Raw genomic sequence first — 17645 nt, forward strand, 5'->3', positions numbered from 1 at the left:
TATAAATAATTTCAAAAGAAGGTACTTACTTGAAACCACGCTATAGCTATAACTATAGCAAACAACACATTATACCAGGCACCAATGCCTAAGTTTCGTCTTAAAATCGGCCTTCTGCTGTATAAAAGGATGCGTCGAGCAGAAACCCTGAGTAATAATAAACAATTGTTAATAATTTAGAAAATTATTATAAATGCCTAAAATTTAACAATTAATTCATAAACATACTGGTAGAAAAAACGATAAATTCTCACTTCAATGTATGGTAGGTATCATAAAATGTTATTCAAAATTCATATACACACGAACTTCTCACCTTAAATCGATAGCATTGGATACTAATACGACGAGTGGAGCTAGCGGAAATATTCTTGCAAACAGAGTGAAACTCGCCAACTGCACCACTAAGAGGCAAGGTAAAAAAATAAACTTTACGACACTATGGGTTATGAACTAAATCTCAGGTGGATTTTCAGCGACTTGATATTAGGGCATGCAATACCGCAACCCCGGTATTGCGTAATACCGGGATCCCAAACAAAATCCACGCTTCATTCAATACCGGTATTGTTTATTTATTTATTTATTTTTATTTTGTTTTAAATATAGTTAAATAGAATTGAGCCGATATAAATTAATATACTGTATGAATTATACTAATGTGATTTATTGTGATGTAATTTTAATTAATTTATTGACTTATTGTGATCTAATTTTAATTTTTAATTATAATTTTATTTTTAATTTGATTGACATTGCATGTACTATGGATCTTGTTATCTGAAAATAAATGTATTATTATTATTATTATTATTATTGAAAGTTAATACCGGTATTGAATTACTTCAAGCATCTTACCGGAATCGGAAATTTTTTAGGCTATAAATCAAGCGATTAAGATATAGTTAGCCTTGTGCTCCTATGGGTGATTCTTCGAAATTCCATTCTTCGTCTAATTTATATGGCCATTTTTTTATTTCATTTTTAGTTCTATAACATATTTTTATATGAAAATGGATACAGCAAATAACATATAATTGGAAAAGGCACTCTTTTTTATCAAGTAGTTTTTGAGTTATTGACGTTACAAATTTTTGTGGCCATATTAATCAGAACCAGAAGAAAGAACAGCATGGAAAAACATCTTTGTTTTAAACATACAGCATAGCTCGTAATTTTCTTTTACTGTCATCGATAGAATAACTATAGAAGGTCTCGCAAAATAAAATTAAAACTTAAAATATTAAATTTTGTAGCAGTGGCATGTAAAAAGCTGTTCTGGGGCTAATATTTTTATAAAATTTATAAAAGTGTCAATATCTCAAAAACTAAGTAAAGGTTCTAAAATTATAACTCTAAGGCCGAGATAAATAGTCGTTGCTTAGCACTTGCTCAAACTAATGCTTAGCCAAGTACGACTTCACCTGAACTAAGTCGAGTTGCAATGAGTCTCTAAAATAGACACTACTTAGCGTTTGCTCGGCTAAGTCACTGGCTTAGAACCTGTTATGTCAAATCTGCGTCAAATTTATATATTTATTTATCTGTGGTCATAGTTTCATTCATTCATTCCGTAGTTTTTTAACAAATTTGGTATAAATGTGGTCTGTGGATAGCCTGAGAGCTTAGAATAATAATTCCTTACAACTAGTGCAGCCACTTACCGCCAGGTGGCGACTCTCCCCGTGCTATAAAAGTTCACATTCATATTTATTTCTTAATTAACCCTCGGCGAAAATAGGAGTATTATATTATGTTTAATGTGTATGTATTTGTCAGGTGAATCCATTTCCGATTTGTTTTTTTACGGTGATTGGTAATAGGTATAATATAACCCAGAGTGCCTACCTATATTTTATTAAAATAAACTTAGCATTTCCAAAGTTCTGCGATTCTTTTATTTTTAGTTTTGAATGTCGTTTTTTTCCCATAAAAAATCCTATAAACAAACCAATTGATAATAAATACCACAACTATTTATTTCAACGGCGTGCTAAGCAAGGGCCAAGTCTTGACAAATGTGAACTCGAACTCGGCTAAGTCAGAGTGCGAACTCCGTAGCTTAGTCTGTGCTCAAGTAGTGTCTATGATAGTGAAATTGTGTTCTAAGCATGTGCTTAAGCTAAGACTCCGTCTTAGTTTCGTCTATTTATCTAGGCCTGATACTCAATTCTCGTAAAAAATATTAGGTACATAATACAGAATTTGATTGCTTTTTCTTGTTGTATTTTGCCCTATACGGCCTTTAAACAAAATATGTATATGCCATTCATAACAAGAAAGTCTAATACCGGTACTAATACCGGGATCCCGGTATTGAGTTCTAATACCGGAACTTAATACCGGTATTTGAAAATATTACCGGTATTGCATGCCCTACTTGATATACTACATCGTACTTACGTACCTAAGTAAAGCCAAACCAGGAATATAAAAACCCTGTAACCCTGGTAAATGACAGTTTCGAGATTTGAATCCACATCTCTGGCGTGAGAGGATATTGAAGAGGAAATTGTCACGCATCGAAACTAAATAGGAAATCATTTATGTGCTTTGAGATTTAGAAAATTTATAAAGTTAATGTGGTACACCTACTTAAGTCCCGATATTTCAAAGTAATAAACTTTTCTGTCTCCATAGATGACTTTAGAGCCTTTTCTCTTTCCCAGTGCGGAGTTCGAACACTTCTCAGAACACCTAATAAGAAAACAAACAGACATTAGATTTGGAACAACAATCAGAGAAAATTATTTTTTGAACTCTACTTTGTACTCTATAGTCCACTTCAAATAGCAATATCAATAGTCTATCGGAAGTAGGTAGGTATGATATTGCAAAATCCTGCTCATCATATTGCACAATCTACGCTACTTCACAGTAAGTCATCATAAATCATATGAAATCTATTTACCTAGGTCGCTGTAGTCTATGTTATGGCCAATGCTGAAAAAAAAGAAATTGAGTTTTTAATAAAGCATTTTATATAAATAAGCAATTTGAGAGGTTTAGCTCCAATTGGCCATGCTAACTTTCTGAACAAGAATGGAATGCTTAAAACCGTTTCTAGGAATATGCTTTCTGTACAATTTCTAGTTATCAGATTTTAAATTAAGTCTCAATTTTTTGAATTATTCAATAAAAACTAATAACCTTAATTTGCCCTTTCTATTTTTGTAAATTAGGATTTATGCACAAAATGCATTTGCCAATTAACAAAGTACTCTGTGGCATTTGCCTACAAAAAAACAGTTAACGTCAAACTCAAACGTCATAGCGTGTGTTTATTTATCAATGACAAAGGAATAAAGAGAGGACCTGGCATAAAAATCTGTACTTAAAAATATATCGTCGTCTCTTTTTAACTTATTGGTGTTATCCTACGTAAAAAAGGACAACAGTAGTTTTGTCTTTGCCTAAAATTACAACATTGCGACCGGTCGCCATTTTGATTGACATCCAAACACAAGGTACGTACTTCAGCTGTCAAACAATTTGTTTGTTTACATTTTTCAAGAAAAAAGCCGCCATTTTAATTGAAACCAAAGTTTAGGTAGGCGCATTTTTTTCGTGGATATGCCATGTCCTCTCTTTATTCCTTTGTCAATGTTATTTATCTTTGCCATTTGTTACAGAATGGTTAGAAGTAGAAAAATTGTTTTAATTTATAAATGAGCAAATAAGAAGGAAAGAGAAGGCCTGGTGTTCACGCTCATCACGCAAGATCTCAGAAGAAGTAGGGACAGTAAATAAATTGTCAAAATAGTGTATATTTAAATTTCAGTCTAGCAACATTTGTATTGTATAACTTCACTCTTATTTCAGTCTTGCAACATTTTCATTGTATAACTTCAGTCTAAACTTTCAATCAATCAAAAATTCATTCATTCTACCTTCCTTCTTCAACTTTACGTCAAACACGACACATTCTAACGATCTGAATTTTAAAGAAAAATAAATTATTATATCAGCATCAACTCAATCAAGCATCTTTCATTGGAAGTACGCACCAAACACAGGCAGGCAGGCAGACATCATCATCAGCCCAAACACCTGGAAGGAGGAAATTGACGTGGCTGTGCAATATGGAAGAGAGGACCGGTGTAAAAACCGTGGAAGAAATATTTAAACTAGCCAAAAATACAGAGCGCTGCAAAAAGCTGACTTCCAATGGTGGAGAGGTACTACAAGAAGAAGATTTATTTTCTACCTTGTTTTGAAACTCTACTACGAATAAATGTAAAATAATGCGTTAAGGTCCTTCAAAGTTAACTTTAAAAAGCACATTAACACCACTTAATTTCCATTTCTAACACTGAGCTGCAGAAAGGATCTTTAAGTTAATGTCGGCATTAAATCGGCTGTCCAATTTCAAAACACAGTAAGCGCCAACTTTAAAAAAAAACGGGTCTTTGATTTATACATTATTTTAGGCGATTCCGCACATTCTTGCATTGTCAGAATATCAAAAAACGGCTTAGAAACGAAAATAAAATTTCTAAAAACCTAGTAACTCCACCCTGCGAAATCAAAAATGCCACGAAAACCATTTTAAAACACAGTAAGAGCCACCAACCATTTTAAAACACAGTAAGTGAAAATGACTTACTAGGTTTTAAAATTGTCAATGGCGCTTACTAGGTTTTGAAATGGTCAGCAAAGGTCAATTTTTGCCCGTTAATTTTAGTAAGTCACAAATGGCATACATTATTACAAACACTTTTTTCGAAAAAATATCAGATATTTCAGAACCTGTATCTTTGAACCAATGAGACCTAGAGAGGTGAATTAAAAGTAGAACCTAAGGAAATTTTGTCTTCTTTATAAAAGCCATAGAGACCTTTCTCGTCAGAACCTTTCTACTAGCCCTATTTTGCATAAACAAAAAAAAACTCAAACATTGTAAACTAATTTTAGCTCAAAATTTAGGAAATATTGTCTAATTTAAGGCAGCCATAAATAATGTTCGTGTCAGACATGCCTTCTTAATATGGCGATTTGGTTCATTTAGATAAAACTTAAAAATATGCCGGTATTTCAGCTATTACTTAGTGCGGTCGTGTAAAAGTGCTGCAAAATTTGATTTATATTATGTGAAGGATCCAAAACATATAAAAAAATAAAAAACATATAAATTATTACGTTATTATTGCAATTTCAATATACTTTACCTGTCTTAAATTACACAATAATGGCTCTTACTAGGTTATAAAATGGTCAGTGAGGGCGGTTTTAGGGTGAGAAAACCATCTAAAACCTAGTTAGTGTTTTCTTTTGTGCATTACAGCAACAATATTAGTCATATTTAAATGAAATAGTATTGTATGTAAAGCCTAGGTTCTGCCGGTTCTTTTAAGCTTACATTCGTTTAGATATGTATCATAGTTTTACCAGGGCATTGAAATGAAGGGACAAAAACGTTTTTTGGCTCTCCTGAACATTTTGTCTCTTGGCTGTTACTGTGTTTTGAAATTGGACAGCCGAAATGTATTGTTGCCTTTCTTTGACAGTATACGGACAGAAAGAGACAGACATAGATTTAATGTCGACATTAGCTTAAAGTCCCTTTCTGCAACTCGGCATAAGTGGCTTAAATTGTTTGTTTATTAATACCTAAATTGTTAATTTCATTGTTTATTCTATGTTTATTTTACTAATGTTATTATTAGTTAGTAGTTATCACTTAACTTAGTAAAATGTTTCTTCATTATAAAGATAGCTGTAAGTACGTATAATTACAGCTGAACATAAAAGAGTAGAGATTAATGTTTTTGGAACTAAACAGATTTAAACCTGGCAATAAAAAAAAAACTTGTGATTTGTGGTCTGTTTCTATGGTTTGAACATGGAAGTAATAATACAACAGGAATGCGCACTGCACCAAAAAAACGAGCCGACAGAGATAGTCAGCACGGAGCCCTCCATCTCTTTCTATTTTTGGTGACCATAATTTTAGGTATAGTGCCACAATCTTATCTGTTCCGGTGGTCAAAATGTGCAACTAACGAGACGTCATTGTCAAACGTCATTTCATACTCTGTGCGTTATTTGAGTTGTCAATTTCTGCGAAGAAGCTGACGCTACGTTATTTAATTTGTTTTGTGATTTTCTGGGTGAAATACTGCCAAAAACGCTGTAATGTGATGCAAGAAAAGTAGTACTATATATATTGGCTTTTATACAGGAAGAATAACGTATTCAGGCGCCTATAATTCCGTTTGAAAAATTGGAAGAACGAGTTGCAGCGGCTACAGGTTAGTGTTGCCAAATATGACGAATAATTTTACCCATATACTCACATGTAATTTTATGAAATATTTTCCCGAGAGGCCCGTGCCCCAGCAGTGGGAACGGGATGGGTCGTGATACTCGTGATGAAAAGTATATAATCTTTATTTTTCTTTGATTACAGGTGTGAGGACGTGACATGATACTTTAAATCTTAGGCAATATACCAAGAAGAGTTTCGCGCACCTGCAGCGATTTTAGACGAAATAATGATGATTTATGACATGTCATTGTTTTCCCAACCTATCAAGAGTTGGCTGTAAGAAATTGCTTTTGGCAATTAGCGTTTGGAAGGAGACCCGTGCCCCAGCAGTGGGGACGTGATGGGTCGAGATGATGATGATGATGAATTAGCCTTTGCACACTATCTGAATTTCTTTTAATTGTATGCTCTTGTTTCTTGTTACTTTAGAAAATGTAAAATAAAGTGTTCAAAAATCTCGTGATTCCTACGATATTACCACATATATTATCTATACCATTGTAATCTAGATTTAATCTCCTATATCAGAAGCAGAACATAATCAGAACTAATTTTATTTCTTTTCGCCGTGGGCAAATTTTCTATACAACAAATGTCGTTTGATATATTATATCCACTTTCATTTACTATCAACCCTATATTTTGATTTATCTATGCTTATGAATGTACCTAATTATAACAATAGGTAATAGCAGAAATGCATTGTCGTTTAAACCAGAAATAGGCAAAATTTAATCGATGGCATCACTGGATTTGATCACAGCGATGTCGCCACCGGAACAGATAAGATTGTGGCACTATAATGAGGCGTTTGTTAAAAAAAAAAAAGTTCCTTTTTGGAGAAATAGATAGCGTTGTCTGGGGTTGTACCAACTTTCAAACCCTCAGAACACACTCAGATCACAATATGTTATTCTGTGAGGCTAACGAAATGTGAAAGTGACGTAGGTAGAATTGTAGTATTATTTTCTCTATGATGTCGATGTCACTGTTGCTTCAGCGTTCAGTGCGATTGTGCGTACAGCCGTTCTTTTCAAGTTTTCTCAGTTTCCTTGTGTTTCTTCTGTATTAATTGAGTTGTAGTTGAGCTATCTGCTCCTCCTCCCTTGATACTGTAGAGTTAGTGCACTTGAGATAGTGACTCTTTTTATTATTTATTTAGGATCATACAATAAATAAAAATAGAAAATCAGTTCTCGCACGCAGCACCCGTTCAAACGGCGCGCATAGAGAAAAGAACACTACGTGACGGCGCGGGTAGAACTATTCACAGAATACTTAGCACTATCCCAAGCCACATGCAGTCTGAGCCTCGGAAGGATGGCTCGCGCTACCACCCGACATTTAATCACAACTAGTGAGTTCTTATTCTGAGTTTAGTACTCTTTGCTCTCTATGTAATTTTTGACAGTTGGTACACTGCGTTTTCACGCCATCTATCGGCTTACCCAAAAGCTCAACTGACAGCTGTCAAGGAAAACGGCTCATTCATGAGACATCACTTCTAATCTATCATGTCGCTAATAGGTGTCGATGGTCTCACGCCGGCTCCATACGTTGGCCCCAACGCAGGTCCCAAGTCCCAACGCTACTCGTCCAACGTATGGATCTAGAAAATTGCATTGGCCCCAACGTTGGAGCGAGCGTTGGTAGTTGGCCGGCTCGTGTCGGTTTTATCAAAGGAATCTGCGCCAACGCTGGCGACCACGCCCACACGTTGGCGCTTTGCTCAGTGCTGTTGTAACACGCAACGAGTGCGGACGTCGAGCAAGAATGGATTTCTCACCACAAAATCGTCACCTTTATGGAAAAATTAAAAAGTTACAGATTTTATTGAAATTAACAACAAGCACATCCAATAATATGGGACGCAACTCGAAAGGAACATAAAAATCAAAATGTATTAGCATGCATGGCGCAGCATTCATCAGAATATGGGCATGATCTTCTCAATTGAAGATTTTTAAAAAGGGGGAATCATTAATGAGCACATATTTATCGCCTCAGAGCAGTTAAGATTTCTGTATCGGACATCTTCACGTTGGCTCTGTCGGGACAGAACTGGTTTATTAGCCAACGTATGTACGCCTCACCCAATTTGCAGTCCAACGTTGGTACGAGCGTTGGGACCAACGTGTGGAGCCGGCCTCAAAGTCACCTATTATTCGAATAATTCGATTGCAATGTAGGTACGAATGTACTTTGGTGATATGACAATTGAGTAAACAAATGGGGTGAAGGTAAAATTTGTATAGATGTGTTGTTGCAGCGCAAACTGCAATGTAATATTGATATGTTTTTTTTTCCATATCAATGAGATATTCCCAAGGTTTGAACTAGCAACAACAATCTGTCTTTTTACCAAATTCTACTAAGATGGACTGGTTTTAAATAGAGAGTTAGGATTGACGTAAATAATAAGATGAGCGAAATCAAACAACACACGTTTTTATAATAAGTATAATACAATGTATTTATTGGATCTTCTTTATTTACACGTTACTATTCTATTATATTTTCTGCGGGTTAAGTAGGTACCTTATTAAATTAAATCTGTCCTTCAATACGCTCCGCAAGGTTAAAGTTTCAACCAAAGAGAATAAAAATGTTCAATATCACTTCTGTCAATCTAAAGTGTAAATATTCACTGAATCACGATTTTGATGACGTCAACGGCTGCATGGAAGCCAATGACGTCATTAATTCGTCGAAGAGCCGATATTTACATTTTTTTATTAAATTAACGAGAGCAGTAAAATAAAAAATATTCAATTTAGTGTCTCGGACCGGTATACATCGTACTTTTTTTTTTTTTTTTTTTAAAGATTTTGTTATCACTCCACAGACTTTATGTCCGTGCATTTTTGAGAGATCAATATATTGTGAGAGTTTGGTTGTTTTTTATCTTCATCTTTTAACTACTCACTACTCAATGTGGAAGCTTATAATATATATATTTTATCTTTTATATATATATACCTATATATTATTAATAATTTTTTTTTTTTTTGCACTCCTGGAGGAAAATCTACACAGACACCTGGGAAGGGGACCCAGGTAGTGTCGGCCTTTAACCGACTAAAAACCCCCAGTTGTGCATTTCTTGTTTTTTTTTTTTTTTCTTTTTTTTTTTTATACATCGTACTTAAATTCAAAGAACTCATTGGTAAGTACATGTCATCGCCGGGATTCGATACACGCATCTCTGGCGTGAGAAGCGGGCGCTTAAAACCGACTGAGCTACCATCAGTCCTCACACATTACTATCATCATTTGGGAAAATATAATTTTAAGAAAATAAAATTAAGTTGGGTGTAGTGTTGACAAGAAAGTGTCAAAACAGGTTAACATTAAACGCAACTATGTACCTAAAACGTGTTTACTCTGTGGGTGTTCCGTTTACATAGTCTAGTTGATGAAAATCATAAGATTTCAAAAAAAATATCTCAACCTAAGTGCATCCGCCGGTTTTAAGCTTGATAAATTATCTTATAATACTCATATCTAACACCAAAAAAATCAACAGCTCATAACTATTTACCAGCCTTATAAGATAAAAAAAGCCACAATAATACCTAATGATATAATTAGGTATAAAATAAAACAAAAAGTTGAATGAAACAAGTCCTAATTAATGGAAAGTGATTCAAAAGTACGAATGAATGGTCACCCTAACCATAACGTCTCTCACAACAGTATAAACGTCATCCGTCATCTTGACAACTTCGGTCTTGTCGTAAAGTATTTAGAAAAACTACCTACCAATATTTTTTATGAAATTATTATTCATACAAATACCAAATATTTAATTAAATTTACATGTTTATAATGATTTATTATAAATTTGTTTTTGTAAGTGATATGATATGCAGTAGTATATGAGTTAATTTAATTTTTTTTTTTGCATAGCTCTCTTCGTACAAAATCTACTAAAGTTTACACAACTAAATCCTGGCAATTGTTAGAAAGAGAGGAAGGGCTCTGTGGTAACCCTCTCTATCGGCTCGCGGCCTCTTTCACTTCAAGTATAAATCTTAAGGTGAATTCGTTAGGTCTATTTTTGTTTGCATCATTTTGGTGAGTGCGCATTCCTGTTGTATTATTACTTCCATGGGTTTGAATGTCAAACTCGCCCTTCCTGTATAAACAAATCGGATTTTGCTTAATTTTGGGGTTTTGTGGATTGTTCAGTTTGTTCACGAGGTGAAAATGAATAAAACCATTCTCAGCGAAGCTAGAAAGATGATTTACTGCGTTTACCTACGATGTTTATGAAAGAGCAGCGTTTTATACTGGTGAGTAGTTACTTAATTTCTAACCATTAACATACATTGCTTATATTTCTTGTAATAAAGATACTATTTTGTTGTAATAGAATGCCTCCCAATGTGTATTTTATTATTCTTATAGAGGTTAGAAAATACTGGTGTCAATCGTCACATGACATCAGGGTCTGGATGCTAATGTTGTTAAAACATCAGGTCTAGATACTTTTTTACTAAGACCCGACTCAAAAAAGGGTATCGATAAGTTTTACTGCTGTAGGTGCCTATGTGTATCGGTATCTCCGTGTAAGAGTACCTATTGTAAAAATATGTGTAAGAGTCGGTATAAATTCCCCAGACATAATAATTTGCAAGTCACTGTTTTTCTGACCAATAAAATAATTTGTTGCAGGAAAATTTGTAAACACAGTTGTAGAAGAATTGCCGGGTATGGGGCACATTTGAACTTAATCCTGAGCAAGAAAAAACTGTAATAAAATATCGATGTGTGATGCTAGCACTTTTCTCCTATAGTAATTACATATTATAATGGGATAACCAACACGTGTTTCAGTGCAAAAAATCATTATGAAATACAATGAAATAAAAGTTACAGTTGATTAAGGGCCGGTTTTTCAATGCAAGGATAATAGGTCAAATAACTATCAAACGAATAAATTTATTTGGCTGTTTATCGGCTTGGTAGTTGCCAAACCATTTTTCAATTGTGATTTATTCCATAGGTAACTTTTTCTACTTGAACTCTGGAAAGGTGAAACAAGTATATGTAGACACGAGGTAGACACCTAGTGCTAAAGCAGGACAGACTACTATTTTGATTGTCAGAGTCAACTGTCACTGTCAAGCCACAAGCCTCACTGACTGTTTGGTTTGGTTGTTTATTGGGTTGTTTAAATTTTGATATTTATATTTGTTATTTTTGGATCGCAATGGAATCACAAAAAAGAGAGCGTTCAGCGAATTTTAATATTAATGATGTTACTGTGTTAGTGAGTGGTAGATAAATTTTATTCAAACATGTCATAGAAAATAAAAAGACTGATGCAGCAACAAATAAAGATAAGGAGACTGCATGGAAGAAAATTGAGTTTCTTTTAACTCCAGTGGTAAAACCAGTCCGCTCATTGAATATCCTTTAATTTAAGTACGAGGGCATCAAAAAAACAATGAAGAAGAAGTCGTAAGAAGAAGTCTTCCCTGCAAAGGCAGGAGATGTACAAAACTGGAGCTGGGCCCTCAAATGCTCCTTCATTTAACGATGTAGAAGAAAAGGTGTTAGGCATTTGCTCCAACATAAGCATTAAACGTATCCTTAATTTAAATTTAATGAATAAAAACTGAAAGAAATAACACCTATGTTTTATTATCAAGTACTGGATGGTTTCTCTCTTTTCTCCTCAGCCTATAGCCGTCCACTACTGGACATAGAAGATCATGCCGCCAAGCCGGAGGGATGTCTTAGATACTTAGGTATATGTAGCATAGGTTACCTACTTATCATAAAATGAAAAACTATAATGTACCTTAATATTTTATTATGAAGGAAGTGCTACTACATTCCTGTTTTTTTTTTAAATTAATGCTTGAAAATAAATCAACATAATGTTTGTAGTCTGGCGCCTTTCGGCGATGAAATTCTTTTGCATCCCACATGCTGTAATGATCAGGCCTCGTTTTGACGACTCTGACTTTCCTTTCAACAGGATTAATACATTCGTTCATTACCTACTGCCTCTTTTTCGATCGCCAAATCATCAATATCATCGAAAATATCCATTGAAAAGACGATTATTCTCTGCGCTTGTATAGTTTAGAATTGGTATAAACACAAAAAAGAACTTACTTAATAACCTCAAATGTCAAATTATCAATCGAATAAGCACTATCTGGCGGCTCAAGCAGCAGATAGATTTATTCTCCAGTTAACTGAGTTATTGGACGAATAAGCTCTATCTGACGGTTGAAAAATTCAATATTTCGCTATCTGTCGAATAAACGCTATCTGGTTGTCTATCTGAGCATTGAAAAATCGGCCCTTAATGAAATTCATTCAAGACTGCCCCCCTCTCCCCTACTAATTTCTTCTCTTAACATAAACCTCCCCAAAAAGTGGCATTTTATCATTAGTAAATATTTGAAACATTTCTCGTTTTGATTTTTTCTGCTAAAGTATCATGTTACTTTTGTCCGTTTTCTATACTATAATAGTGTGACCACTTTCTTAGATTGCAACGCCCTCAATAATTCTCTACTCTTTTATGTTCAGCTGTAAGAGAACACTTTATTAAGTATTTTATTTATGTGGCTTTTATGTATGTAACAAGTGTATCAATTGTTGGTCTTCAAATAAATAAATAAATAAATAATAAACCAGCGGATACTACGATGGCAACAAGATCGGTTCATTTCGAAAAAGCTGACTCTCGAAATTTGCCCAAAGCTTAACCCCTCGGCTGTCGACCAACCTTTATAAGGTGGACAATAAATAGCTCACATATTATGTCCCGCCATCTCTAAAGGTGTTACTAGTCTGCCGTATTTAAGTGAGCGATATTGCCTATGTGAACTATATTTATCTTGGTTTAACCTCAACTAAGTGTAAAAAAAATGACAAGGATGGCATATAACCTAGCGGCTGTTAAATCGGCTGCCAACCGACCTTTATATCCTTATAAAACCTGGTGCTCGATTCGCCTCAATGAGGCGCGTTATTCAAAAATTATTTAATAATAAAAATGATCAACGAAGCGTATTATTTTAATTTATTAGTGTAATATAAATAATATTTTGTACTAGTTTTGCTGTACCTCCTGTAGGTTGGTAGTTAGTAGTAATACTAATGTTAATTTAAACTGCCATGCACGACAAGAGGTAAGCAACTGATAGTTGTACATCAGAACATTCAGGGGCTTTCTCGCAAACTTCAAATGTTCTAATGTTATTTTTAGAACAATACGACATAGATATAATGTGTATTACTGAACATCACCTTAAAAATGATGACATGAATTTTAATGTAAAAAATTACAATGTTATAAGCTCATTTAATAGGAAATCGTTAGACAAAGGAGGATCATTAATATTTGTAAAGAAAAATTTGAAATGTAAAGAAAGGAAAGATATCGTAAAATTGTCAGTCGAGAGAGTAGCTGAACTAGCCTGTGTTGAGTGAGATGGACAAGTATATATTTTTAAGCGTGTACAGGCCCCCATCTACTGACTATAATAAGAATATATAAAATATAGGTTAAGACAATTTGATGCAATGTTTATGAATGTTTTGACATGAATACATTTTTCTTGTAAATTTCAACTTTTTAGGGTAATAGCTCGAAAACGGTTAGGAACCTTTTGGCGACTTAGGTCTATCAGAAAAAATGACTAGGTATAAAAATGGCTAGAACGTGATATTGTCAAGAAAGAAAATTGGAGAGATGTATTATTACCTAAGTATAAAAATGTCGACATTAAAAAAAAGTCCAATATGATTATTACCTAAGTATAAAAATGCCGACATTTAAAAAAGTCTAAGATGATTATTACCGTAGTATAAAAATGACCAGTAGGTCTAGTATAGGTTTGTTATCATCATCAGCCAATAATCATCCACTGCTGGACATAGGCCTCTTCCAAGGAGCGCCACAACATTCGGTCCTCGGTCTTCCTCATCCAACCACTACCGGCTACCCGCCTAAGGTCGTCAGTCCAGCGGGCAGGAGGGCGTCTCACGCTGCGTTTGCCTGTTCGTGGTCTCCACTCGAGAACTCGTCTACACCAACGGTTATCGATTCGTCGCATTCTTGTACTCCCACTTTGGCGTTGAAGTCTCCCATCACAACGGTGTATTGGGTATTAGCAGTACACTTGATAGCTCTAGAGATATCTTCGTATACTGCTTCGACTTCTGTGTCAGAGTGTGCTGTGTGTGTGTGGTGCATATACCTGTACTCGGTTAGTTTTAGTACTAGGTACGCTACCCGATTCGACACACTGATGATCTCCACTACTTGTTCAGTCATGCGACTCCTCGTTCTGAGGGATATCTTCCTATCTCTAAAGAGGCTTTCCACCTTCATGTTAAGTGTAATCACGTGAAGCGTCTTATTATGAAAAATATAATGACAATGACATTAGATTTTGTTTCAAGAAGAAAACGCGTCAATAATGGATAAAGAATTTATTTTAACGAAAAATCAAAAAATCAAACCATCTATTATCGAAAATGGGTATCGGTACAATTTAGACGGCAAAAACCCATCAAGCAAATCGACTCGATGGCGGTGCGTAAATAGAGAGTGTTGTACAGCTTCGGTGACACTAAATGGAGACCAAACGGAAATAATTCGTAGGAGCAATCATACTTGCGAAAGAAATTTGAAGAAAAATAAAGTATATATGGCCATGAGAAAATGTAAGATGAGCTAGGTAGTGATTTGGGTTACGTACAGGAAACTTATGAAAAAAATATGGAACCTTTAAAAAAGGAGCGTCAGAGTTACATCGACGAAATGCCTGAGTTCTCTCAAGTAAAAGACGGTTTACACAAACTAGTTAAAAGAACTCTCGAATCTGAAAAGTTAACTTACAAGAACATAAAAGACGTCAAAATTCCACGTGGCTTGTCTGATGGAGTTTTAGTTGCCGAAGATGGAGTAGAAGAAAAATTGCTAATATTTTCGTCGTCGGTGTCGAGAGATTATCTGGACACATTTTATAACGAAGAACGTTATTTTGGTGATGGAACTTTTCAAGCGTGTCCTAAGCCGTTTTACCAGATATATAGTGTACATTTTTATTTAGGATCAAATGTAAATACTAATAATGTAGTCCCAATAGTTTATGGTTTGCTGCCAAATAAGAGTGAAAATACGTACATACGGTTCTTCACATTATTGAAAGAGAAATTGGGCATGAATATAAAACAATTCAAGTGCGATTATGAAGTGGCCGTAATGAATGCCGTGATGCACGTTTTCCCAGAAGCGGAGATATTTGGCTGCCTTTACCATTTTCAAAAGGCTATAAGGAAGATGGCCGAGGATATTGGACTGTACTTTGATACCAGAGAAGGAAGGAAACTGATCCGATTAATATGTAATTTACCACTCATACCTGCGGAGAAATTGTGGGAAGCATGGACTTCAATCCTCAACACTGTGCAAGAAAATAATGAAGTAAAGATATTCAAAAACTATTTTTTGAAATACTGGATACTGGATGAACAAGTATCCATTGCACATTTTAAGTTGCTCTACTAACAGACATAGAACGACGAATATAGTTCAAGGGTGGCACAGGCGGTTGAATACGAAAATTCCTAAGCGACCGACTCTGTTTCGTTTTATCAAAACAATAAAAAAGAAGCTATATATTTCGACTACAAAATAAAGAATAGCTTGTATTTTTCGGAAAAGAAAAACAGAAGGAATACATCCGACATCCTTTTTGATTAGACGTATAAAAAATATTTAGATCAACTACAGCGAAAGGGAATGTCACCACTTGAGCTTATTAATAAAGTTGTAGATTTAGGGCGAAAATATATTTAAATTAGGTACTAGGATTTAATACACGTAAGCGAGTTTTTTTTTAATTAGAAGCAAACAGAAGATTTTGTTTCGTTTTAAGGAAAAATAAAATAATGTTTTTATAGAACGCAGTTTTATTTCATTTCGCCTTAGATTCTAAAATCATGAGCTTATATCGTCTAGAATAGGCCGCTGTTTGAAATAAGTTATTAAAATTAAATTAAGTCTAGAAAATTGCATAGGTTGGAACAAATATTTAACTATCGAAAAGAAAATCGTAATTATCATTTAGAACATTTGGTAAGGGATTATTGTCATTTTTATCCAAATTGCGAAAAAAATGGTAATCTGTTGGAGCAAGGTCCGGAGAGTACGGTGGATGTCTAAGACATTCTAATTGAAGCTCCTCTAATTTGGTAGCCGTCTGTTGTGCAGTGTGTGGTCTAGCGTTGTCCTGAAGCAGCAGTGGCCTAGAGCGATTGACCAGCCTCGGTTGTTTAGCAGCTAGCTTTTCCATCATGGTTTGCAGTTGCTGACAATAGATATCTGCCGTAATCGTCTGGCCAGATTTAAGAAAGCTGTAGTGAACGACACCGGCACTAGTCCACTAAACACTTACAAGCAACTTTTTTTTAGTCAATTTTCGCTTAGGACAGGAGTTGGCTGGTTCGCCAGGGTTCAGCCATTGCGATGAGCGCTTCCGATTATCGTAGAGGATCCACTTTTCATCACAGGTAATGATTCGATTTAAAATTCCTTCATTATTGTGCCGGTTGAGTAACGTAACGCAGCAGTCGACGCGCGTTTGTCGGTTTGCTTCACTCAATTCATGAGGTACCCACCTTTCAAGCTTTTTCACCTTCCCAATTTGCTTCAAGTGGATTAGAATAGTTTTATCACTAACACCGGAGCCTGCAGCTAACTCGGACGTGGTTTGCGATGGATCCGCTTCCACAATAGCCAATTATCAACTTTGGTCTCCGGCCGTCCACGAGGCTTGTTCTGCAGGTCGAAATTTCCAGAACGAAAACGTTGGAACCAAAAACGCACTGTGTTTTCTTTTGCGACACCGTCACCATACACATCATTAATCCTTCGAGCCGTTTCTGCAGCACTGGTGCCACGGTGGAACTCATACTCGTAAATAACGCGATATTTCAAGTTTTCCATTTTGTAAACAGGGGTCAGTCTCACTATTCCCATTGAGCTTTCTCATTGATGGTAATAGTGATACTACTTGTATCACTATCCCCATTGCGTTTATATAACCGCTACTATTCGCGACCAATAAAACGCCCGATATTATGACCTCTTTATTTGTTTTGATATCTATACAGGCAATTAGTAATAATAAGTTACAATGACAATAATGATTTTCAATGACGTTTCCATTTCTCACATGTAAATCATTTTACAAATAAAGTTATAAGGTATCTATCTATCTATCATATGAGAATCTTACATGATATATTCATCTTTGATCACACAAATTAACAAAATGGATATTGAGATAATCGAAAGAGGAAAAGGGAAAATTTTGTTATATGGGTTATATTTTGTTGT

General features: G+C 34.9%; 1 protein-coding gene and 1 long non-coding RNA gene across 3 annotated transcripts in view; one reads left to right on the forward strand and one right to left on the reverse strand.

Annotated features, from left to right (window-relative positions):
- Positions 1 to 17645, reverse strand: part of LOC105380640 (anoctamin-6) — a 99146-nt gene that overhangs the window by 28011 nt on the left and 53490 nt on the right. For both annotated transcript variants that reach the window (XM_038121799.2, XM_011550232.3), the window contains exons 15-18: positions 2912 to 2943; positions 2596 to 2697; positions 317 to 404; positions 30 to 147 (exon numbers count right to left, since the gene is read on the reverse strand). In XM_038121799.2, the coding sequence (XP_037977727.2) occupies positions 30 to 147; positions 317 to 404; positions 2596 to 2697; positions 2912 to 2943 (340 nt within the window). The remainder of the gene's footprint in view (positions 1 to 29; positions 148 to 316; positions 405 to 2595; positions 2698 to 2911; positions 2944 to 17645) is intronic.
- On the forward strand, positions 7712 to 16325 carry LOC119694750. The gene is made up of 4 exons (XR_005254970.2): positions 7712 to 8421; positions 13751 to 13753; positions 15202 to 15206; positions 16308 to 16325. It is a non-coding gene; the product is annotated as an uncharacterized LOC119694750 (long non-coding RNA).

Source organism: Plutella xylostella, chromosome Z (genome assembly GCF_932276165.1).
Source record: "Plutella xylostella chromosome Z, ilPluXylo3.1, whole genome shotgun sequence".
Lineage (NCBI taxonomy): Eukaryota > Metazoa > Arthropoda > Insecta > Lepidoptera > Plutellidae > Plutella > Plutella xylostella.